The sequence below is a fragment of the Podarcis gaigeae genome (assembly GCF_964106915.1).
Source record: "Podarcis gaigeae genome assembly, chromosome: 2".
Classification (NCBI taxonomy): Eukaryota; Metazoa; Chordata; class Lepidosauria; order Squamata; family Lacertidae; genus Podarcis; species Podarcis gaigeae.
Genome location: NC_139679.1, coordinates 90,199,725 through 90,225,660, shown reverse-complemented (window position 1 = coordinate 90,225,660; position 25,936 = coordinate 90,199,725). Strand labels below are relative to the sequence as shown.

General features: G+C 42.8%; 1 protein-coding gene and 1 long non-coding RNA gene across 14 annotated transcripts in view; one reads left to right on the top strand and one right to left on the bottom strand.

Moving 5' to 3' along the window:
- Window positions 1-25,936, top strand: part of IRAK2 (interleukin 1 receptor associated kinase 2) — a 35,226-nt gene that overhangs the window by 7,245 nt on the left and 2,045 nt on the right. For 3 of the 13 annotated variants that reach the window (XM_083723781.1, XM_083723780.1, XM_083723779.1), the window contains exons 3-12: window positions 9,193-9,300; window positions 11,404-11,513; window positions 12,065-12,259; window positions 13,844-13,893; window positions 15,313-15,427; window positions 17,491-17,600; window positions 19,259-19,454; window positions 21,099-21,161; window positions 23,220-23,420; window positions 24,767-25,276. In XM_083723781.1, coding sequence (XP_083579907.1) covers window positions 9,193-9,300; window positions 11,404-11,513; window positions 12,065-12,259; window positions 13,844-13,893; window positions 15,313-15,427; window positions 17,491-17,600; window positions 19,259-19,454; window positions 21,099-21,161; window positions 23,220-23,420; window positions 24,767-25,276 — 1,658 coding nt within the window. Of the gene's footprint in view, window positions 1-9,192; window positions 9,301-11,403; window positions 11,514-12,064; window positions 12,260-13,843; window positions 13,894-15,312; window positions 15,428-17,490; window positions 17,601-19,258; window positions 19,455-21,098; window positions 21,162-23,219; window positions 23,421-24,766; window positions 25,277-25,371; window positions 25,933-25,936 lie in introns of all 13 variants that reach the window. The other 10 variants (XM_083723776.1, XM_083723772.1, XM_083723775.1 and 7 more) reach the window with 8 other exon arrangements.
- On the bottom strand, window positions 858-9,199 carry LOC310838214. The gene is made up of 3 exons (XR_014560813.1): window positions 8,827-9,199; window positions 7,667-8,793; window positions 858-5,651 (listed from the first exon to the last, which is right to left on the bottom strand). It is a non-coding gene; the product is annotated as an uncharacterized lncRNA (long non-coding RNA).

Genomic DNA, 25,936 nt, shown 5'->3' with positions numbered 1-25,936 from the left:
TTTAGTGAAAAGCTTGTTCGTCAACTCCCGTTGCCATTGTCGTTCCTTTTAGAGCTGAACTCCGTTCCAGCAGGGGCTGCTGGTTTTGCAGCCAGAATTGGGTCATTAAGCAAAAAGGGAGCCTGCATAGGTGAACCCTGAAAGCAAAGAACTAGGGGACTACAAGCAGAAAACAGGAAATGTACATATGCTTGAGGCCATGCAAAGGAAAGGGGAGGGGGAAGGAGCAGGAAATGAGTGAAGCTGAATGTTGGAAGAATCGGGACAGATGAAAGTCAGTACTTATTCACGCAGTGTACAGTGGTACCTCGGTTACATACGCTTCAGGTTACAGACTCCGCTAATCCAGAAATATTACCTCAGGTTAAGAACTTTGTTTCAGGATGAGAACAGAAATTGTGCTCCAGCGGCATGGCGGCAGCAGGAGGCCCCATTAGCTAAAGTGGTGCTTCAGGTTAAGAACAGTTTCAGGTTAAGAACGGACCTCCAGAACAAATTAAGTACTTAACCCGAGGTACCACTGTATAGTTAAACTTTTGAACTTGTTCCCCTATGGCGCAGTGATGGCCACCTACCTAGATGGCTTTAGAAGATTAGAAAAATGAATGGAGGAGATGGCTGTCAAAGGCTACTAGCCTTGATGGTTGGAGACAGTAATGCTTCTGAATGCTAGTTGCCAGAAATAAAAATCCAAGCAATATTTGTTAGGGGTTTCACTGCTTCTCTCTAATAGCAAACTTGGGAGGTTATGTGTCGAAGGTTTGGAGCTAAAACCAGGTGACTGAGAAACAAGTGGAAGATGTTTGTATGCTTATGTAAAGCTCATGATATGCCAAAGTATGAAACATTAAAAAAAAAAAATCCAAAATGGGGCATGCACTCCAAAAAAACCCCCCAGCCCTGTGAAGACTGAGCATGCTCAGTGGTCTGTGGAATGTTACGTTTTAGTTGGAAAAGCAAGATGGAAGGCTTGGAAGCGGAAAATGAGTTGGGCAGATTGTAGTTTGTATGGTATCCTTGAAGAATATGTAGCTGCCTCGAATCCTGAACAGTAACAGTTCTGTTGGGGATTGAGGATACACTGCAATGTTTTTTGCTGTATTGCATTTTGTTTATTATTTATACCTTTCTAGCATGGCCTTTTATAGCCCCTCTTACCTGATGATAAATATTGTTTTCTTTAGGCCGACCTTTGGTTTGTCAGGTTGATTGATTTCCCCTGTTGTTGGTTGGCAGTTTTAGTTAAGTTGGTTGCTGTTCTTTATCTGTTCTTTTTTTCTGTTTGTTGATACGTTTGTTTTCATTATATTGTAATTTGTTTTTTTGCTGTTGGCTCCCCTGGGCTCTTTATAGTATGGAAAAGCAGGAAAAAATACCCAGGGTACAAGAACCATTGTTTCTAAGTATGTCTGTATAGACACCAGGGTTGGGTTCAGATGTAACAGGAACTGTGATTTTCCATTATGAGCATGAACCGCAAAAAGCTTCAGGCTGCCTCCCTCCGCACTCCTCTTTTGTACACCAGAGGAGAGTGTACACTTCCAAATGTGATTTTAAACTAACCACAATTCCTGTGAAGCTAAGCCAGAGTCAGACTATGAGCCCTCTCTGTGGAAACCTTACGTTGTGGAACTCCCCCTGCCACACACACAGAGGTGTGTGCGGCCCCTTCACAATTAAAGTATCTGTATTTCAGTGAATGCTGAACACATATTTTTTTTGTACATAGAAATATGGTTTACTGATATACATCCCCCCTTCACTGCTTTCACACCTGCACATTGGTTAAGAAGGGGAAGTAGCCCTTCTTTGAAAGGGGAAAGAAGAGGGCTGCATTGCCATGCTAGCCACAGAAAATAAAATAATATTTTAGACCAGCTTTTGCTTTAACTCATTTTCTGTTAACACCATTTTCATTTGGGCTCATCATAGGCTAAATGAATTCCTCCGTACTGTCCTTTTTTGAATGAAAAATACAGTAATGTGAATGTGGCCATTGAAAGTGATGCAAATTGGGTACATCTGATTTAAATTTCCTGTAAACTTTTATACACACACACACACACACACACACTGTACTAGGAGAATATTGCGTTCATGTAGAAATGCCCATAGTGATAAATTTCAAAAATTAGACACGAAACATGCTGGGATGTTTTCACTCTTTTCATTAAAAAAGTCTGTCATCCACTGGGTTCAAAATTGTTGCAAAACATGATTAGACAATATGGCAGTGTGCCTTCAATGCTAGTTTGAGACACTAGCAGCTAGAGGAAGAATGGATGGTGGTGACTCATAACTTGCCTATTATGCTGCTGTTCTTCGTTGCAAAATCTAGAATCCCCCAATTAGTTTACTTGCAGCATGCCAGCAGAGCATTGCTTTCTGGTGGTGAAAGAAGGAAAAAAGAGTATCATCAGGCTGACAGAAAAATCTTATACGTACATCGATTATAGGGGGAGGGCAGTTTCAGATTTCAGTGGCACCCTGTGTGATGCTGAAATCTGGCTCTCCCCCCCCCCCCACCTTCCATGGGACTTCACAGTTGTGGTGCCCCAGAAGCTCAGCACCCAGTGCGACCGAACCAGTCACACTCCCATAGATCCACCTTTGAGGGCAGGGAGATACATTGCTATTATACCAGTGGAATGGCTGCCCTATCCTGTATTTGCTGAGACCAAGTGCAGAAAGGAAAAACACCCAACAAGAAAATGCAAAATGGCTTAACAATGCTGGGTATGCCCTCCTCATCTCTAGATACACCGCCAAATTCCATCAGTCAGGGACAGGGCTGTCTATAACACCCAACCCACAGTGGGAGCCAGTTAGCACAACAGACATGCACCCAGCACATGCCCATTGAACAAAAACATGCACACAATATGCAATATGCTACTAGAGTATGCCCCAGGACGTATTTGCTGTTTTGTGGTATGTGGTATTTTCTAGAACATTTGACCACACTGTTGGGATTGGATTCTGGGTTACATCCAGAATAACACTGTAGACCTGTATGCATTTCCCTGGGAGTGAGTTCAGTTGAACTTAGTTGGGCTTACCTCTGAGCAGGCACAAATAGGATTTGGGCTAGTTGTACTTAGGGTTCCATTGAGCCGGTTCTGGAATCCCCCACCCTCGGCTGCCTGTTTTGGTGGGTGAGTGGGGCTCATCTACCTATCAGCCACCTAATGTCATTAGGGTGTCAGGTGACCCACTCTAGCAAGCCATGCTAGGAAGGAGAATCCAAGTCCAGTCAAGTGGTGCTTGAAGTTACCACCGATCAGTTAATAGGCACTGACTTCAAGCTCCCCTTGCAGCTCTGCTGTTTTCTGGGATAGGCTGCATTTTGGAATTCCCCAAGGGGAATTCTGTAGCACAGCCTGTGCCAGGTGACAGCAAGTATCCCTTGGCAAAGCAGTCTGGAACTCATTGGATGTTGGGTGTGGAACAAGTATTGTGGTTTGATGAAAATGGCTTAGTGGGCCATACTGGGTTTCCCACTGCCAGTCTTGATCCACTGTTTTTGCGGAATCCACCTAGGAGTACAAAATAAGAAGCTTCATTAACAGTAGCTTCATTGTTCATGCTAACTCTGAGGTGCCAGGGTGCAAATGAGATTGCATATTTAAATTGCAACTATTTTTAGTTTTAAACTGACGTTTAAAAAAATGGAAACTCGTTATTGCCCAGGCCTTAAACAGGCCAACCAGTATGACCATTGCAGTGATGTGACAGCCCACGCTGAAAATTTAATTGTTCCAGTTACTTTTCCAAATCAAATTGCTCTCTGTGCGCACTCGTCCCTGATGCACAGAAAAGAATTCCATTATGTGTTGCAATTCACACTGATTCACTCCTAGAAAATGTGAACAGTGTTTCTGAGTAATCCTAGCGTATAAAGCATGCCAGTTTACCTCTTTGAGAAAAATAACCTGCTTTTCCTGCTTTTTACGTGCATCTATATTTCTAAACATTTTTGGCATATAGTGGAGAGGATCTATTCAATGAGGTTTCATATTCCTTTAGCAGCATGGGACTTCTTTCTTCTCCAGATTTTTTAAAGTTCACTACAAGGAATGCAGCACTTCATTAAAGATGTCAATAGCTGCACAAGTGTTGTTGTGTTTGCTTGGGGCACACAAAGAAAGCCTTAGCAGAGGGACTAGCTGGCCTCTGCAAAAATATCAGAGACACCGGCCAAAGAATTATATTTGCTGTTCCTCTTTGCTTTCCTCAAGGGAAATTTATTTGGATCCAGCTGAAAGGATTGAATCAACTCAGTTCAGCTGAGTCCTTGTGCTCCTGATGTTTACCTTAATTAGGAAAATGTTGAAAGCAAACACAGGGTTGTACTGATCCTCATTATCTTTTATGATTGCAAGTGCCTCAGTAGTCTTAAACCTCTGGCTTCAAGAGAGATACTGTTAAAGTCCAGTTTATTAAAATATTGTCCCGTTTTTTTAAAAAAGCATCAACAATAACGGCAAAGAGTGATGTACGCATTTTTGCTTATGTTGTAAAGTATAGTGTCCATGGCAATTGAAGTGTAGGCAGGTTCATGCATGACCCAAGAGGTCTGCAATGTCATGCATACAATCTGGCTTTGGCCTACAATGCCTGGTGTCAGGAATGAGCCAGCTCCTAGTGGAACTTTACAGCCGGCTGCAGAACAGAGAGGGTTAGAATTGACGCAGGCTGAACAGTGGTCAGCGCAGACTCTCCTGGACCTTGGAATGCCAGTTGCCAAGGCAATGACTTAGAGCAGGCTAGAACACAGCCAAAGCGCTCAGGAAGCTCAAACAGGCGTGAACAGAGATGAATGCAGTCTGTCAGAACTGGAAGAGGTTGGAGCTGATCCAATCTCTCCTAAAAGTCGTTGAATGGGAGGGCTACTCAACAGTGAGCAAAACAAGAGACGTAAGGGGCGACGGTTCAATATATTCTGTAGGAACCGGAAGGAGCCTTCAGAAGGGTCATCTTGAGTGATAATGTCAGCGGTTTCGTCCAGAGCTATCCAGAGCTATCTGCTTGTTTTTGCAATAAATATTCATTTTTAATTACCTATGTTTACTGTGTTATCAAGCAAGGAACTGGCCTCCTCACACCTACATATATAACAGCAATCATTATTTTTCATTATATGATGAGGAACGCCCTGTGTAATGCACTCCCATCAGATGCCAAGTCAATAAGCAACTATCTTACTTTTAAAAGACATCTGAAGGCAGCCCTGTTTAGGGAAGTTTTTAATGTTTAATGTTGCATTGTGTTTTTAATTTTAGGTTGGGAGCTGCCCAGAGTGGCTGGGGAAACCCAGCCAGATGGGTAGGGTATAAATAATAAATTATTATAAATTATTATTATATTCAAAATATTTTTAAATTGACTATAACAGGGCAGAATGGGGGCAAGGTGGGCTTATGCATTCTCCACTGATGCACGCAGGGGCCAGGAATGGAATTCCCATACAAAATCGTTCCCGGCTGTATGTAAAAGTATGTAAACTGGTTAAACATTCATTTTGATACCTTACAGCTAATTCATTATGCTCTGAACAAATAAGCGGTTCATGATACGCCCCTCAACTCCAAACCTCACAATTTGAGAGATTGCCATTCGTTCCTGGCGCTGCAATTTGGCAGCAGCAGGACCTAGTATAAAAAAAATTTAGATGAATTTGTGAAGGTTCCCTAAACATAGCAGACACACATTGTGTTAACATAGTAAAAAGGAGAAAAGCAGAGAATCTTTCCTAACTATAAAACTGAGACAAAACTTAAACCCTCCCTACCAGTGATAAACACGTATCAATATCACTCATAATAAAACCACAATCCTGCAAACAAAAGCTCGGCAGTGTTTATCCGAAATAACAAATTATATATTAAAAGTAAATTCTAATGAGAATTGCAGTTTATGATCTTCATTTCACATTTCTCTTTCTTGATTGTTTTCCTGTCTCCTTGAGTCTTCAGTCAAAAAAACAATTGTGTAAGCAGCTTGGCCAAGTAAGGCTTTGCCAATGCCCTTGGTCTGTGTGTGATCCTGCCCCATCCCTATCTCTGTGAGACTTACAGTGCAAGTCAACAGAGGCATAGCTGGGGGGGGGGGCATGCCGGGCACACCCCTGTCCCGGGGGCCCAAGCGGCTAGCTACACCACTGACTCAACATAGGCACCTCCGCTATGGACCTCTGCAAACTTCTAGGGAGGAAAAGCAGAGCTCATGCGTGATTTTTTTGAAAGCGGCAAAACCAGCATACTATACTGTTACATGCCACCCCCAATCTCCATAGCAGTGTGGGATTCCAGGGAGTTTCAGGCGCTCTTTACCCACCAAGGTCTGAGTTTCCTTTTGGACAATGAGGCACAGCAGAGACTTACACATACAGTGGTACCTTGGGTTACATACGCTTCAGGTTACATATGCTTCAGGTTACAGACTCCGCTAACCCAGAAATAGTACCTCGGGTTAAGAACTTGGCTTCAGGATAAGAACAGAAATCGGGCTCTGGCGGCAGCAGGAGGCCCCATTAGCTAAAGTGGTGCTTCAAGTTAAGAACAGTTTCAGGTTAAGAACAGACCTCCGGAACGAATTAAGTACTTAACCTGAGGTACCACTGTATTTACAACCTGAGTCTACAATGGAGGGGTTCAAAGCATTGCATTCCAAGCAGGTTTGGTTTCTCCCATAGCTGCAGCCTTGGATTCAAACTGTCAACCTACATTGAGCTCTGAATCCTCCTTTCTCCAGCCTGCCACCGCTTGCAAAGTGCAACTCCCCCCCTCTTCAGTTTACATCATCCCCAAATGCAATCCTGAAACTCCCTCCTAGAAACTGGCATTGTGTTCTGCTCCACCTGTTTGCTGGCTGGCACATAGTCTTAGTTTTGCTAATGCGTTTCTTAATGGCTCATCAGCCTTCTCTTTGTTAATGGCCATCTCGCTAGGCAATTACTTCATCAGTAAGGCAGCCTGGCTTATATTTGAACGTTTGCTGGGGATTCAGGGGTTAAAAGGTCTGTCGCCCACATACTCATAACAATGCCTTCTTCTTCCTGTTAGCAGTTGGAAAATCTTTATGCCTAGGCCAACCAGTGTGATACTGATGGGAAGAAAGGCTGAATGAGTGAGATCTTGACTGCTTGGGCGGGGGAGAGATTGCATAAACATTGCACAAGCAATACCTGTGTGTGTGTTCACCTTTATATCAGCCTCTCCAACCTGGTGTCCTCCAGATGTGCCAGCCAGCATGATTAGTGGTCAAGGATTCTGGGAGTTATGGTCCAAAACATTTGGAGGGAACTAGGTTGTACAAGGCTATACAGTGGTACCTTGGGTTAAGAACTTATTTCGTTCCGGAGCACCACTTTAGCTAATGGGGCCTCCTGCTGCCGCCATGCCGCCGGAGCACAATTTCTGTTCTCATCCTGAAGCAAAGTTCTTAACCCGAGGTACAATTTTTGGGTTAGCGGAGTCTGTAACATGAAGCGTCTGTAACCTGAAGCGTATGTAACCCGAGGTACCACTGTATGTGTGTGTAAGAATAAATAGTTATGCCCTTCCTCCTATTAGTGGTAATAAAATTACCAGTGTGGACCCTCAACATCAAAACGACCCCAACACCTATGTTAATTTGATCAAATATACATACATAAGCTTCTTACCTCAGGCCCTGACCACTACTGGAATGTAGCCCCTGCCAGGTTGTCCAGAAGGGAAAGCAGCCCTCAGCTTGGGAAAGGTTTCCTACCTCTGATGTATAGGATTACACTTAGTCATCCAAAGCAAACATTAACTAATTGGTACAGGTGTAAGATTTCAAGGTGCATTGGATCGTTGTCATATCATAGATAATTATGCTTGACTCTTTTTATTGCTTCCTTGCCTTGAGGATAGTGTCAGAAATCTCTACTGGATTTAAGTGAATTCAATATATGGTGATTTCCCCTCATTCCCTCTCTTTCTCTCATTCTCATTCTGTTGCTCATTCTCTCTCTTACTCTCTCCCTCTCTCCTGACATGCAGTATTTTTTCAAGTTGTTGATTTTATGATGTAATTCTGGAATTTCCAAAGTATGCTCAGAAGGGCAGGTGACCAGTTTTCTTCCAGCGTGGTCTTTGGTTGCTGCGGGGAGGGAAGGAGGAACGAATGAATCTTCAAGCTGTTTCTCCCCTCAAAAAAAATAATAAAAAAAATCGATGTAAATTACTTCTTCTCTGCTTTTCTAAGAAACTTGCATTAAAAATAAAGCCCAGACAAATTGGAGAAACAATAACCTACAATACAAAGATAATTTAAAAGTTGGCAAAGAACAATAAAAGCATTAGACACAGCCATAAAACACCTTATGAGATGGTTTGTTGTGCAGTAAATGTGCTGCTGCTGCTGTTCGTTGCAGGGAATCCAAATGTCTTTCCCAAAATAGCAGTTGTGCTTAAAAAGAATCTGCATTTAAATTACAGCATTTTGTTGCTGGAAAGATTACCCCCCCCCATCAAGGATGTACAGTGGTACCTTGGGTCAAGAACTTAATTTGTTCTGGAGGTCTGTTCTTAACCTGAAACTTTTCTTAACCTGAAGCACCACTTTAGCTAATGGGGCCTCCCGCTGCCGCTGTGCCGCCAGAGCACGATTTCTGTTCTCATCCTGAAGCAAAGTTCTTAACCCGAGGTACTATTTCTGGGTTGAGTGGAGAACCCCACCTGAGGGTGTGTTCACATTACCGCTTTAAAGCTCAAGTTCTGTGTGTTTCCCTGCCGCCCCATGTGTAGGAACCACTTAGCAGGCTTCCTCAACCTCAGCCCTCCAGATGTTTTGGCCTACAATTCCCATGATCCCTAGCTAGCAGGACCAGTGGTCAGGGATCATGGGAATTGTAGCCCCAAAACATCTGGAGGGCCGAGCTTGAGGAAGCCTGACTTAAGGACTCCAAGCTGGTTTGAGAAAAAACTCATTATACAGTAGTATTTTATAAAATAAAAAGGAAGTACAGGATGCATATGCATTTTCGATGACTTTTTGAACACGGATTAGAAACAGCACTGGAAATGTACAAGTGCACAGGAACTGAAAACGCAAACACAGCCTGAGTCACATTTCCATTTCTCTATGTAAGTCTGATCCATATCCTGCTACTTTAACTCTGTGTGGTATATTCACTTCGCGTGTGTTTTGATACTGCTTTCACAGGGAACTCACTTTCGTTACCTACTGATTCTGCAAGGACTCCTTTAGAGACCCCTCAACAGGAAAATGCATCACTGCATCCACCTGGGAACAAAAATAAGGCCACAGCAGGTGAGACAGAAATGTCAGCACTGCCAAATTCAGGTACAATACAGGCAGGGATGAAAACAAAACAATTTTTTTTTTCAGACTTTGGTGAAGTTGTACAAGGAAGTGGTTCTCAACTGGTGTTAACCACATGCGTGCAATGACTTAATTCCCAAATGTGTCATGCCCTAAAGTTTCAAGAAAGTTCTGAGTATTCTCGGCAGCTGACTATTTACTTAACCTTTGATTTTGCTGGAAGAAGTGAGAAAGTTATCTGTGCTGCAATAATTCTACAGATGCAGTACTGAGCCTGGTCATTTAATAGTTGTGTAAAAGAGAATTTCAGCAGATGGTGCAGAGCTGAGAAAGGCTCAAAAGTTCTTTTTTCTATGTGACTGTTGAAGGTACAAGATCCCTGAATATAGTAGCACCTAACCTCTCCCTCCATCAAAGGAGGATCATTGCATCTTACACATAGTACCTGAGTTTAAATGGCAAAATTATTGTATGATTCATCAAATAAATGACACGTGCATATTTAAAATTTCTGAAATAAATATTTGGGTGCTCGTTGGGAAAATAATAGGCCCTTACCTTTTCGTGAGTTATGGGGAGACTTAGCCATTTAAACCAGCGGTGGGGAGCAGGTGGCCCTCCAGATGTTATTGGACTCCATCTCTCATCAGCAGCATCAATGGTTTGGGCTGACAGGACTTGTAGTCCGACAACATGTAGAGCATCACAGGTTTTCCCATCCCTGTGTTTAATTTACTTTTGCCTGGACAATGCTCTAAACAGCTTTATGCCATTCGTAATTGACTATATCTTTTTTTGTAAACCACTTTGTGTTTTTTTATAGTCAATCAGTATATAAATTTTATATAATAATAAAAATTAATAATAATAATAATAATTAATTGATTTATACCCCACTCATCTGGCCCGGTTTCCCCAGCCACTCTGGGTGGCTTCCAACTGAATATTAAAAACACAATACAGTACAGCATTAAACATTAAAAACTTCCCTAAACAAGGCTGCCTTCAGATGTCTTTTAAAAGTAAGTTGCTTATTTCCTTGACATCTGATGGGAGGGCATTCTACAGGGCAGGCACCTTTACTGAGAAGGCCCTCTACCTGATTCCCTGTAACTTCCCCCATTCCTTACAAATGTCATACAATGGTGATCAGTGAGGGAACCTCCAAAAGGCCCTCGGAGCTGGACCTCAGTGTCCAGGCTGAATGATGGGGGTGGAGATGCTCCACAGGTAAACAGGACCGAGGCTGTTTAGGGCTTTAAAGGTCAGCACCACACTTTGAATTGTGCTCAGAAACGTACTGGGAGCCAATGCAAGTCTCTCAGGAACAGTGTTATATGGCCTCGGCGGCCACTCCCAGTCACCAGTCTAGCTGCTGCATTCTGGATTAATTGTAGAAATAATAGTAATACAGTTGTCCTTTGGAAGTCAAACAGCTTAGTTCCAAATGTTTGGCCTCCCAAACGTTGCAAAGTGACTGTTACAAAGTTGCAAAGTGACTGTGAACTATTTTTGGAAGCCAAATTTCCAATGGGGCTTCTGTGGCTTCCGATTGGCTGCAGGAACTTCCTGCAGCCAATCAGAAGCCGCACTTTGGTTTTCGAACGTTTTGGAAGTCAAGCGGACTTCTGGAATGGATTTCTTTCGACTTCCAAGGTATGACTGTAGTGATCTTTGCCATCTTAATCTGAACACATTTTTTTAAAAAATAAAGTAAAAATAAACGCTACAGCTAAGCAACCATGAAGTGGTTTGTAATACTGTACTTCAAATTAGTGCCTTAAGGTTTCCCCGTTAACCAATATGTCTGAAAAGCTACAAAATGGTCAGATGATATGTAACCACATGGATAGCGGAGAATGTTCCATTTCACTCTGTGGACATTACTTCCAAGCAAACATGTAGAGGCAGAGAAGATGATAACGTGTTCTTTTGTTGGAACAACTGGTGTGAAATGCTGGAGGACTTCTAACCCTGTGATTTTTTTTCAGCAGACACAGATGTTCAAAACAAAACAAATCTATTTCTTGTGGGGCCCTCGAGGTTGCACAAATAGCCTGTTCTTAAAGTACCTATTTTTGTCACTTTCAGATCCTGTTCTAAAACCAGAGGCACATTTGTTTCCTCTATCCCCACCTCCAACTTCTATGGACCTTCCACATTCTTTACGTTCAAATCCACCAGTATTGCCGAGTGTCAAGGTAAACGTTAGATTCATAGATTTAGAAGGGAACCTTAAATATCATCCAGCTGACCCCGCTGAAAGTTCTGCTATCAAAACAGCTTGCACCCAAGTTCTTCCTAATTTTCAGTCAAAAATCCTTGTTCTTGTTTGATTTTGAACTTGTTGGTTTGGGTGCAGATTTATACATATAAATAAATTGTTTTTTAAAAAATTGTGTCCAATATTTTACATGTTTTTGTAACTTGTCAGGAATAAGCAAGGACCAAACTACATGTTATATTATTCACTCCTTTTTAAAAGCATGACTAAACTAGCCACAGTTGCTTAAAAGAAAAGAAGCCACGTGGCCCCTTGATTCAATGTCCTCTTGAAGTGGATCAGAGCAGAGCAGTGATTTTCCATTGAAATTCACCCTCCCTCCGCAGGTGCTATTTGCCCATAAAAATGCTGTTTCATATACCTTCAGGGTCAAGTAGCAATGGATCTGTTGTTTGACGGGTGTGACATCCCCTTCATGGTAAAAGTGGAGTAACCCTGCTATGTCTTCTCTCTCTCTGAAATCTCTAGCCTGGCAGTTCTCCCATCCCTCAACAGGAAGCTATTCCTAATCTCCTCACTGCAAGCCTTTTGTGGGCTCCAGAAGAAGTGGAAGCTGTCACCAGTGGCTTCAGTGAGGAAAACCGAATTAGTGAAGGCATGTTTGCCATTGCCTACAAAGGTTGCCGGGACAACAATTTATACGTGGTTAAAAGACTAAAAGAGGTAGGTGACTTTCTTCATTTAAGCCATAAATTCAACAAAAATTAGAAAAGCTGGTTATAAGTAGGTTTGCCACTGAATTCTTCCAGTGGATTCTTGAAACTCCCCCTCTTAAGACCTCTGTTGATTTGGTGGAAGCCCCACAAGCACAGAATTGGAAAATCCTATGGAAAGAAAAGTAAGTACAGTGTAATTAAACCCAATGATAACCATACAGAGAGGATGGCTTAGTGTCCAGGCCTTAACCAGTCTGACAGGTTAGAAGTGCAAGCAAGTACATGTGAGGCTAAATGCATAGCTAAGTACATGCTAAGGTGACAATCCAGCAAGCGACATGCTCCCCTCCGCACACTATCTTTTCGATACGTGGGGTGGGCACAACTGTTAGCACAGCAAGCAGCTGGAGTCCTGAGATATTGGGGCAGGGAACAGGACACACACCTGATTGGCAGAAGGAGGTGGCAAAGGCTCAGCAGAAGGCAGTGAAATGGGTGTATCTGGAGGGATGGGATGCTCCTCTGCTAACTGTCTGATCCTTCCCTGGGGTCTTCCTCTCTGTGCCCGAGGACACTGGGTCCCCCTTCCCTCTGGATCAGACACCTATTGAGGTTTGGAAATAATGACCTGGAACACATTGGGACATTCCCCAAGACTCTCCAGCACCAACCAGTGTGGTGTAGTGGTTAAGAGCGGCAGACTCGTAATCTGGGGAACCGGGTTCGCGTCTCCGCTCCTCCACATGCAGCTGCTGGGTGACCTTGGGCCAGTCACACTTCTCTGAAGTCTCTCAGCCCCACTCACCTCACAGAGTGTTTGTTGTGGGGGAGGAAGGGAAGGGAGAATGTTAGCTGCTTTGAGACTCCTTCGGGTAGTGATAAAGCGGAATATCAAATCCAAACTCTTCTTCTTCTTCTTCTTCTTCTTCTTCTTCTTCTTCTTCTTCTTCTTCTTCTTCTTCGAGTTCCTCCCACTCATCCTCCAGCTCTGATCTATGACACCTTCATAGGGCTCATAGCACTTAGTTGGATATCCCCTGTATGGATTGTATGACATTTGTAGGGCATGGGGGAAGCTACAGGGACCCAGGCAGAGGGCCTTCTCGGTAGTGGCGCCCGCCCTGTGGAATATCCTCCCATCAGATGTCAAGGAAATAAGCAACTATCTGACTTTTAGAAGACATCTGAAGGTAGCCCTGTTTAGGGAAGTTTATAATGTTTGATGTGTTATCACTTTTTTATTATTATTAATATTCTGTTGGGAGCTGCCCGGAGTGGCTGGGAGAACGCAGCCAGATGGGCGGGGTATAAATAAATTATTATTATTATGCACAAAGGAGGAGATTTCTAAGGGGTTGGTATACTGATTAAATTAAAAGATATCAAAGTCAAAATACCAACTGCATCACCTCCATTCTCAACTCAACATTTTAATATTAGACTCAGATTAGTGCTACTGAATCTTAATTATCTGCTTAAGATAGTGGACAATGGATATATGGTTTATTAGAATATATACATATATTCGTCATTTAAACTGAGTTGACTATTGGGGCAAGAAATAAATGTATTCTCTTTTTATGCTTCACAGCAAAATCAGACACAAAAACTATTCCGTACAGAGGTACAGATCTGCTTCCGGTATGTAGCTACACAAAACTTGATGGTGTCTGCTCTAATGGCTTCAATTTACTTTGTTTTTGAATTATGCAAATGAGCCTTCTTCTTTTTTTAAGAAGCTCTAGGAGGCATTGGATCTTTTAGCCCCTGCAGGATGTGTGTGTGTGGAAAATTTACCATTACATGACAGAGAATGGTAAATAAGTGGAGGCTGTTTTGGTGTTTCTCTCCTTTGTAACTCAAATGCACACATTCCAGGCTGTTACGCAGTCTTTGAATATTCATTGATGTGCCTTTGCTAGTTGTAAAATCTTTGAAAATAATTAATTGCGATTAAAAGCTAGACTTGTCTGTCAGAATCAAATATTTTCCCCTTGATGTCCACTGCACTCAAGCTCTGGGCACTTTCCCAGTCTGCTTGGAAGGGGAACAGATGTGCATTTTTTGAACAGCCAATAGCTCAAGGAATCCCTGATCTAGCAAGATGCAGCTCGAAAGCATGAGACCCTTCTCCGACTCATCCAGATTGTCCCTATAATTCAGGGTACACAAACTGATGCACACCCCTAACAAATACACTGAGGTGCAACTGTTTATTTGATTCCATTTATGAATCACTTCCCATGAAATACCTCCAAGTGATCTCACAGTAAAATGTTAACAATAAAGACAGTTTTTAAAATCCCATATCTGTCTGCCTGCCTCCTCATGCACACTTCATATGTAAAATAATTTCAGATTCAATACAGATACCAGCTCTTAGTAACCATAAGAAATAATTTTGTGGTTCTTCTGTAGCATGCAGTAGAAAAGTGTTAAGTAGGTATGTGTGTTTGTATGCATAGTTTGATGGAGCTTCACTATGGCCTGTATGTAAAAATAAGTCCCTGTGCTGCCTAAAACACTTCAGTTCAGTTTTGACATAGCAGTGAAGTTGTAATGCAAATATAAGCATGTCAGAAGGGTTGTTGACATACACATATTTTTAGACTTCGAAAGTCATTTCAGTATTTGGAGCAGAAGCCCTTGACTGGCTAGTTTACTTCACGTGCAGGAAGCAGTAGTGATGAATTGGGGGGGGGGGGTGCATAAACCTGAGGCATATTTCCGTTCTAATCTCACATGGCAGCGTGTAGAGCGAGAGAAACATCTGAAACATCCAAGACTTAGTACTCTCTACTGACCGAAAGGATTGCATACCGAACTGTGAAGATCAGGGCTGGCACAACCCATTTTGCCGCCTGAGGCAGAACAGGAAATCTACCCCCATCACTTACCTCCACTGTTGCAGTAGGCCTCTGAATGACAGTTGATGAGCATCGCAGGTTCAGAGAGTGCTGTTTTGCTCAGGTCCAGCAGGGCTCTTCTTATGTTCTTAAGTAGGCATCTTAAATTGTGGTACATTACGTTTTCTCACATATCTGTTCAAATACCCTTTAGGAGTTGCCATCCTAACGTTCTGCGGTTGTTAGGCTTTACTGTAGAAAGTGGATTTCACTGCCTGATATACCCTTACATGCCTAATGGATCGTTGATGGACAGACTACAGTGTCAGGTAAGCAACCAGTTTGCATGCTGTGTCACAGTTCTACAAAAATACTGTGTTAAAAGCTGACATACTCTAATGTACTATACCAGGAATAGCCAACATGGTGCCCGCCAGATATGGCTGGACAACAACTCCCATGATCCCCGGCAGCTGGTCTTGCCGACTGAGGCTGATAGGAGTTGCGGATTTCAGCAACTGAAGGGCACCATATGGCTATCCTGTATGATGCTAATGTTGCCCTGGCTGCACAGATGAGAGGAAAGGCACTTTGGCCACAGTCACTGGCCATTTATTCTGACTCTCACCATTTTACAAACAGCTGCTTCCCTGTTCCTTTTAGAAAGAAGACAGCTGCAGTGGCCAGTCAGTTGCCAATCACTGTAGCTATAGAGATGAAGGCAAGAACAAGAACACCATAGCCCCAGCTGCTAGCCAAAGGAGGTTGGATTGTCTCCTTTTCAGCAATAAAATAATTTTTTATTTTTTATTTATTTATTTATTAATTATCTGGCTACATTTTCACAGCCACTCTAGGCAGCTCCCAACAGAATATTAAAAACACGATAAAACATCAAAGATTAAAAACTTCCCTAAAGAGGGCTGCCTTCAGATGTCTTCTAAAAGTCAGTTGTTTATTTCCTTGACATCTGATAGGAGGGCGTTCCACAGGGTGGGTGCCACTACCGAGAAGGCCCTCTACCTGGTTCCCTGTGACCTCACTTTTTGCAGTGAGGTCAGAAGGCCCTTGAAGCTGGACCTCAGTGTCCGGGCTGAACGATGGGGGTGGAGACGCTTCTTCAGGTATACTGGGCCGAGGCCGTTTAGGGCTTTAAAGGTCAGCACCAACACTTTGAATTCTGCTCAGAAACGTACTGGGAGCCAATGTAGGTCTTTATTTTTAGGACTTTAAATTAAGTTTCCTTTAAATGTAATTATATGCGTATATATATATTGCTCAGATCTTTTGAGATGGAGTGGGACTATTGAATCAATGAATGATATTAAACTAAGTAGACATGCTGACCCACATTCTTTTTGTAACACATAGTCTGCATACATACCATACATTTAAAGCACATTTTTTCTCCCCCCCCCCAAAGCATCCTGGGAACTGTAGTTTGTTAAGGGTTCGAGGAATTATAATTTGGTGAGGGAGTAAACTGCAGTTCCCAGGATTCTTTTGTGTGTGTAGCTGTGTGCTTTCAGTGTCTGATTTGTAGGCATCTCTTGGCATTGGTCCATCTAGCTCAGTGTTGTCCACATGGACTGGCAGCAGCTGTCCAGGGTTTCAGGTAGGGGACATTCCCAGCCCCACCTAGAGATGTTGGGGATTGAACTTGGGACCTTCGGCGTGTAAAGCAGATGCTCTGCTGCTAGACTACGGGCCTTTCCCAAAGGTCACTGAGTAATTGGTGGTGTAGGGGCAGAAACAAGTTCAAACATTTGCCTGCGTCAGGTATTGAAAAGGTTGCACATACTTTCACGTAGGGAAATTTTTTACTGCCACAAGGTGAGTCAGGGCAGGATTTGTCTGCCAGCTTCTGCTTGTGGTTTAAGGAACTAAAGAAGTGTATGACTAGTTCTTTGGACTTGTGAAGAGTAGCAGCCCCCACCTGAGCCAACATTTTTTGAAAACTGGGGGTGGGTGAGGTTAAAAAAGCAGGATGTAACATGGAATCTACTGATTAAAGAGGGGGGAATACCATAAGGACTGGCCAATCCTAGGATGTGCTCAGCATAGTTCTCTTGATGCCCAGTTACGGAATCTGTGCAGTATTGGAGTTCGAAATCTGTTCTGCTCAGATAATCAATCCGAAAGTAACAGTAGTGTAATGACTTTTATTAGGTATTGTACTGCTGTTACCTTTGGACTTATTCCCCTAATGAACCAACAACCAGACAAGTCTATGTCTGTATTTTAAAAGAGAGAAACTATTCCCTCCAGTCCTGTGAATTGTTTGATTCCTGCGTTAAACTAGCATGAGATTTAATTGTCCACCTATCAGAAAATTTGGGCCAGCAGAGAAAGGTGTGTTGATGGTCACAAAATCTCTACCCTTCTGTTGCAGGGTGCTTCTGAACCATTAACATGGGAAAAACGCATCAAAATTTCTTTGGGCCTTGTTCAAGCTGTTCGGCACTTGCATCACTTAGGAATTATTCATGGAAATGTGAAAAGGTGAGGAGCTGACTTTAAAACACCGTTCTCTTCTTTATGCCATCAAAATATATATTTCAATAAGCTGGTGAACATTTTCAATTGGTTAAAGATTTTGTTGCAAGGCAAGAATAGAAATTGGTTCCATTTCAGTTCATTATTGGTTTTCGGATAGATAAGTATATATAATTGCAAACTATTTGTGCAATGATGGACATGCCTACAACGTCTCTTGCTTTGTCCTACAGTTATAATTCAGCTGTATTGAAGAGCAATAAGCTTGAAATGTGTTTGTGATAGGATTAGATATCTTTGTTCACTTACTGGAACTTTCTGTTTTCTAATTCTTTGAAATACTTCTTTCTTTTGCTAGGACTGGAAATCAGAATTAGAACAGATATATCACCAAGTAGTATATTTATTGTAAATGAAAAGTACATGTTTCCCTCATTTGGCTGGCTGAGAGTGCCTTTTGCAAGGCAGAATCAGCAGGCAGCGTGGAAGTGGGAGGAATCCTTTGCCACTGGCTGATTAAACCCTTGCTGGTTTTAGCCCATTTCCATCCCAGTCAAAAGTAAGCCCTGCTCAGGGGGCAAGGACTATAGGACACTTATACAGGGAAGGATTAGTGGTTGCCAGAAGAGTAACATTCATTTCTTCTGCCCACCAATTATTGCTACAAATGTTCAACTAGATTCACATTTTCTTAGGATACAGGTTTTGCAAAAATCTTCTGTTTGGAGTGATATATTATTTGCCCTAGCAACGCGGGTGGCACTGTAGTCTAAACCACTGAGCCTCTTAGGCTTGCCGATCAGAAGGCTGGCGGTTCGAATCCCCGCAATGGGGTGAGCTCCCATTGTTTGGTCTCAGCTCCTGCCAACCTAGCAGTTCAAAAGCATACTAGTACAAATAAATAAATAGGTACCGCTCCAGCAGGAAGGTAAACGGCGTTTCCGTGTGCTGCTCTGGTTTCGGTGTTCCATTGCACCAGAAGCGGCTTAGTCATGCTGGCCACATGACCTGGAAAAACAGTCTGTGGACAAACGCCAGCTCCCTTGGCCTATAGAGTGAGATGAGCGCCGCAACCCCAGAGTCGTCTGCGACTGGACTTAACTGTCAGGGGTCCTTTACCTTTTTATTATTTGCCCTACAATTAATAGGAAAATAGGTGCAGTATTAGCACTTTGTCAGGACACTCTTATTAATTAAAAGGATACTTAAATTAGTTTGCATTATCCCAGGCTACATTATCACGTTCAGATGTGGATTACTACTATTTCTTGTAGCTCAGTAGTCTTCAGAGCTGAGACCCATGTTTGCTTGTTTATTAAGTTTCATTTATATGCTTTACTCAAGGCAAATATTGCATTACACTTCGATTTTATTTTATTTTATAAACTTTATTAAAACTTTAAAAAATAATTTCCAAACACAGTCTTCCAAGGCAATTATATGTATAGATGTTAAGTCTTGTGGATGCCATACTGGTGACCGCATGCAAGATGGAGACCCAAATTTAGTCCAAGCATTCTAGTGAGTGGGGGGCATTTCTTTATTGTCTTACTAGATATTTGTAGTGCTGTTTCTGTATCCCAACATAGGTATTGCTGTGGCTCTAGTTGAAAACCAATGTTGTAACTGATGTTTTACTTGCACTTCTTATCTTGCTCGCACAGTTCCAATGTCTTATTGGATGAAAACTTTGCACCACAACTTGGACATTCTGGTCTCAGGTTGCAGCCTGCAGAGAAAAAATCTGAGCGCTCTGTGATGAAAACCAAAGTCTTGCAAGCTTCTCTCGCTTATTTCCCAGAGGATTTTGTCAGGCACGGGCAGCTAACGGAAAAAGTGGACATATTTGGTTGTGGAATAGTAAGTTGCCCACCTGTTGTGTGCAATGCTATATATGATCCTCACCTCAAGAGTTTGGCAAGTTTTCATGGAAGTAAATTTCTTATATTGCTTTCTCCAAATGAGTTAGCATAGTGTCAGTTTATTTTAAAATCAGACTCTGGGTTTGGAAAATTATAGGTCTTAGACCAGTGATAGGACACACTCTTTGCAGGCAAAAAGCCAGATTCTATTCTAGACATCGCTAGTGAAAAATTTTTTGGCTGATGGCTCTCGCCCTGACCTAGCCACTGTGATCCACATGACGGTCACCTCCAGACTGGATTATTGTAACTCGCTCTATGTGGGGCTGCCCTTGAGACTGACCCAGAAACTCCAGGTGGACCTTATGGGGTCCTCGCTGCGAGGTGCTATACCAGCTGCACTGGCTCCCGGTGGAGTACAGGATCAGGTTTAAGGTGCTGGTTTTAACCTTTAAAGCCCTATACGGGCCTAGGACCCTCGTACCTATGGGACCGCCTCTCCTGGTATGCCCCACAGAGGAACTTACAGTCTTCAAACAAAAACATCTTGGAGGTCCCAGGCTACAGAGAAGTTAGGCTGGCCTCAACCAGAGCCAGTGTTTTTTCGGCTGTGGCTCCAATCTGGTGGAACGCTCTGTCACAAGAGACTAGGGCCCTGTGGGACTTGACATCTTTCCGCAGGGCCTGCAAGACAGAGCTGTTCCACCAGGCCTTTGGCCAGGGCACAGCCTGACTCCCTCCTTTGGCCATCTTCACAGAATTCTAGCCCAATGGTTGCCATTAATTTGATTTGAATTAATTTTATAATGAAATGATTTTAGAATGTTGTATTATTTTATTGTTGTTAGCTGCCCTGAGCCCGGCTTCGGCTGGGGAGTGCGGGATATAAATAAAAAATTATTATTATTATTAGTAAAGAGCTCTGCCTGAGAGGTAGGATGGAAGCTGTGAGTCAGAGTAGATAATGCTGAGCCAGACTAATTGGAATACTTACACTGAGTGGTGTAACCAACACCAGTGGTTTGCAACCTTTTTGGTATGGCAACCCACAAGTCCAAATTTAATTGATCTAGTGACCCATTGATTCATTATTGCATGAATTCTAGACCTGAGGTCTCAGCAGCCATCAGTCGCATGCATTTTAAATGCAAATTAACCAATTTTATAACTTAAGACATCCAATAGGAAAGTGTTCTTAGCTATGAGCACAAGTATTTGGGGCCTGAGTCATGTGAACACCTTCAATTGGTGTGAATGGTTGTGAAAACAGACTAAAAGTGCTGGAGGCAATGCTTGGTGAGGTCAGGAAAAGGGCTAAGTAAGACTTGCCAATGTTTCAGAGGTAGGATTTCAGTGTTCTTAGTGGCTCCGACTGTCAGAAGAATACATTAGGCAATATTAAACATCCACCTGAAAATTGGCATCCTTTATCCACAGATTTCAATTTCTCTGAACACTGAATTTATTTGTTTACTTCAGTTCAGAAGTTGTGCAATATACACATCCCTGAATATAGTAATTGCTTGCAATGACTGTTTGGTTAATGGACATCTCGTCTGAGCACAGAGAATGAATACTGATCTTAAGGAATAATCCATTCTAAAAAGGGAAAGTATGTAATTATAAAAACAATGTTTTCAAGGTTTTAGGAGAGATACTGACTGGCATGAAGGCAATGGATGAAGGAAGGCATCCTTTTTACCTGGTAAGTTAAGTGTGTGTGTGTGTGTGTGTGTGTGTGTGTTGGTGCTTGAAGCAGGATCATTCCCGATAGAAGATCTTCAACATGGTCCAAAGAATACAATCCTTATGCCGAAATATGTTTTCCCATGCAGATCAGTTCTGCAGTATATGCCAGATCTTCTCTTTTTAAAATTATTTATTATTTATTTAACTTATATACCGTCCTGTACCCAGAGGTCTCAGGGCGGTTTCACAGAACAAAATCAAAATATATAATCGAAATAAAAACAACAACCCAGTACCCCCCACCACACACCTACTGCTAGCGATGGGACCACCACATCCAAAATCCTAGTACTGCCTTTACAACCCATAGACAGCTGAATGCTGAACTGGATCTGATTGAACATGTTTTTTCAAGTATACATATACTTAGCAAAGTAAACAAATATATATATATATTTACATGCTGCATAAATACAGGGCCGTCTTAAGCATATCCGGCGCTGTGTTGCAAAGATCCCTCCGCCCCCCCGTTTCCCAGAGTTGTCAACTTTTTTTAAGGGGGGGACCCCAAAGTTGTAGGAAAGGTTCCCCTGAGTTGTTGACCTTTTTTTTAAGGGAGCTGACACCATGCCTACACATTATCTCTAACAAGCCCTTAGAACAAAATGAAATGAAAAAGCAGAAGAAAATCTAATGAAGTCCTCAATTCCAAAGCAAGACTCATTCAAAACTCAGCAGTTCTTCTAATTCATCCTCATGATTCAAATCACCACATATCAAAAAGTTAAAGCAATCACCAGTTTGTTGTTCTTTAAATAAATTGATAAAGACACAGAGAATGAAATTCCCGGCCAATTTGGGCTTAAGTACAAAGCTGATGTTTTCAGATATTGTGGGGGGCGGGTGTAAAACGGTGACATCCTGAACCTAAAAAGGACCCAAAACTTGGGTCACAAAGGCTGCAGCCCTAACTGCACTTACCTGAGAGTAAGCCCTGCTAAATCTAAAGGACTTTTTGTTGGTGTTTGTTTGTTTTTAACCACTTACCGCATGGAGAGCATGCTCTTGAGTCTATCCTTACCTCTGAACTGAGTCCTAATGGTCGTGCGCCCCCCCCCCAGCTTTCCCCTCCCATGCCCCAAATCTCAATGAATCCCTCCGCTACCTTTTTCCTCGACGGAAAGGGTGGGGGTGATGTTCTTGGTGCCCTTCCGCCTCCCCGTCCTCCTTGCCCCCTGCGCTGGGCAGCTCAAGGCTCACTTGCCAGGCAGGCTTCTTCAGCAGTACCGCTACTGTAGGGGGCAGACAGGAGGGAGATGGGCGCTATGTAGCTTTGCACGCTGCCTCCTCTCCCAGGCAGGAAGCGAGAGAGCGTGGCTAGCCATAGGAAGAGCCGCCGCCACCCAGCATTCCCTCGTAGCCGTTCCCGGTCAGTCCCGGACTCCCACTGCTGGGTGCCCTGATGGGTGGGCACCATGATGCAGGCCGCCACTAACCCTAATGGGTAAGACGGCCCTGCATAAACATTTTAAGAGTTTGTTTCCCGCAATAATCAAACGTACTTGAACTGGGGGGGGGGGGAGAATCAGTTTGGAAACCCCTCCCCAGGAAAACACACATAGGACTCATCCAAACTTCTGCTTGTTCTGCCACTTTCCCTGGGAAAACCTGATATTTACTGCTGAATCATAGCACACATTAATCAGCTTTTCTGCAGATTGATGTTTGCTCTGATTCAGTGCTAAAGAGTGGGTTTTCCCCAGGCAAGCGATGGGGCAAACAGAAAACTTCTTGGACCCATGCTTTCTAGGCACAGGACAAGCGAAAGTGTGGACAAACCCTTAGAGAGCAATCCTATGTCGCTGGAACTAATCCATAGTAGTTTTTCAGTTCTCATGACGTTGCCATTTATTTTTTGTATGACTTCCCTTAATTAGATGAAAATTAAATATGAACACTGTTCTTCATAGTGTAATTTTGAGGCAGTTGTCTGAATGAGCCAGGCAGCTTAATATTGTTCTCATACAAAAGGAGCTGAGCACACTGCATTTCTTCTTCTCATTTTCTTCCATAGAAAGACGTCTTCCTTGATGAAATCCAGGTGGCAAAGGAACTATCCAGTTCTAAGGAGAAAACCTTTGAAAGACGTGCTGCCACAGAAATATGTCGCAAATATCAAGACAAGCATGCAGGTGACTTACCAGAAATGACTACTGTTTGGTTGGCCACTGCTTCCTGTGTTTGCCTGCGGAAAAAAAATGCTAACATGGCAGAGGTAAGTGTACTTCTTTTTCCACTTCCTGCTACAAGAGCAAAGCTTTGCCCTGCATTCTTATAGCTTTGCAGCCGAGTAGTGCAGGTCTGTGTCTCTGCTATTGTCCGGCATCTGGCTATTATTTGGGGTAGGGGAGCTAGTTTGTGCAAAATCAGCACAGAGAACAGATTCTTGATTTATTGGACGCCACGAGTATACACACTGGTCTTAGCTGCAAAGAGTGACAGGAAGATATATATCCCCAGACTTAAGGGACATTTGTTTGTTTATACCCTGCTTCTTAATAAAAAGATTCATGAGACGGCTTATAGAATAATGAAAATATCCGTTGCGATAAAGCCAAGAAACACGGCAACAGATAAAACACTAAAGATTTATTTGATCAGAAGGGAAACCAGAGTCTGCAAACACAGACCTTTTCTTCACTTTTTATGCATTTACCACAGTAAGCACCATGGTGCTACGCAAACAGTGACTTAGATCATTCTAGAAAAGGTGGATGTAAGATTGTCCCTGTTTTTTTCCATATGTTGGGCATACCTTACATTTATAAAGGATTGAGGCCAACAGATGTAGGGCAGGGGGCCATCACCCTCACAGCAGTAGATACAGGCTGTCTTGCTGGTGATGAGGTGACAGCATAACACTCCAAACTTGTTGCTAGAATGCCAGTCCTCATAATATGTCTATACAGTGGTACCTCGGGTTAAGTACTTAATTCGTTCCGGAGGTCCGTTCTTAACCTGAAACTGTTCTTAACCTGAGGTACCACTTTAGCTAATGGGGCCTCCCGCTGCCGCCGCGCGATTTCTGTTCTCATCCTGAAGCAAAGTTCTTAACCCAAGATACTATTTCTGGGTTAGTGGAGTCTGTAACCTGAAGCGTATGTAACCCGAGGTACCACTGTAAACCATATCCCTCTTCATGAATGGGTGGGGGTGGGGATGAGGGATCACACATGGAGCGGGTTGAGATTTCAACCCCTTGGCCTCACTTCTGACCTTCTGCTCCTACGCCTCTGATCTTTGTGTTTGTCTGGACATCTGCAAAGGGTCACCTACACACATGCAATTGGAGGCATTTCACACAAATGGGGCTCCTGTGTGTTGGTGGGCATCCCTTACTATACAGTGGATGTACGCTGGCAATGAGGCCAGCAGGACAGGCAGTGTCATGGGTGGAGCCAGCAGGCAAAGTCCCACCCCTTTCATTTTCTTAGTACAGTACTTACTTCCCCTTCCTGTTTACTTAAGAGTGTGTGTCCCTAAGTGTTGACGGAAGCAGTTGCATTCTTTTAGTAAGGAAAATCTGAATGAGCTGTTTTAACGTTGCTGTTAAAAAAACAGGTGCATGAAATAATCGAAATGGCAGATCATCAAATACAGTGTCAGAAAATGCCTGAGTGGAGCAGATACCATGGACTCTCCATGAATACTCCAGAAGAAAACGATGAGTCAGCCAGCCCCCTTCATTTTGGTTTCTCAAATGAAGCGAATCCCGGGTCTTTGAACTGTGGAGATTTGTTGCCACCTTTGATGAGCGCCATGTCTCCTGAAACATACTCTGGGCAGATATTACGGGTCCCTTGCGAGTCAGATGAATCAAGTAACTTTTCGTGGGACCCTACAGATGCTGCTGCTGCCTGCCAGCCACCGAGCAACAACTCTCAATATCTAGAAAATGTTTCTCCCACAAAGCCTCTGGCAAATGATTCAGAATATAGCAGTGTCGTCTCAACAAAAAATATGGACTCTAATAAGGAGCCACTAGAAATAACTGGTTCTTTAAATAAAACGACTCCATCAAATACAACTACGGAAAGCTCTGGTGCTGCCTGTTCTTCACAAGGTAACAAGGTAACTTTTAAATATTCTTTGAGGAAAATTAGGAAAATTTATGAAGTATATAATAACAGCAATACAAATATTATTTCATCGGTTTGCATGGCAAGATGATCCCTGCCCTGAAACCCTCACAGTCTAAAATTGGCCACAGGGCAGACAAGAGAAAGGTGAGAGAAGTGGATGAAGGGTAAACAGGGAAGGAATATGCAGCTGTTTCAGATCCTTAGGCTTACAGTATTTCATTAAGGCTTGGGAACTAGATAGTTGTGTCAGGCTTTATGGGAAAAGTGGGTTTATAGGAAGGATTTGAAAGAGTAAGAGAAGTGGTATCATGCAAGGGTTGTATGATAGTTCCAAGCACATGAGGCAGCAAGTTCTATTAAAACAAAAATAGGCAACTTCAGAATTATACTGTGACCTGGACTGTTGGAGCTAAATTATGTGACAGGTAATTAACACCATTTTGGTATCATGTAGGATGTGGTAGATGGGTTTCATGTTCTCATCATACTTCGCTTATTCTGCAATAGTTTCGATTTTGTAGTGGCCCTCAGATTTTTTTAAAAAATGGATCAACTCTTGGAGGGAAATGGATTCCTTAGCAGTAGTCTCTCCTGCTGTATAGCATAAAATCCCTGGGATAGATCATTCAGGGATTGGGCAATGGCGTCA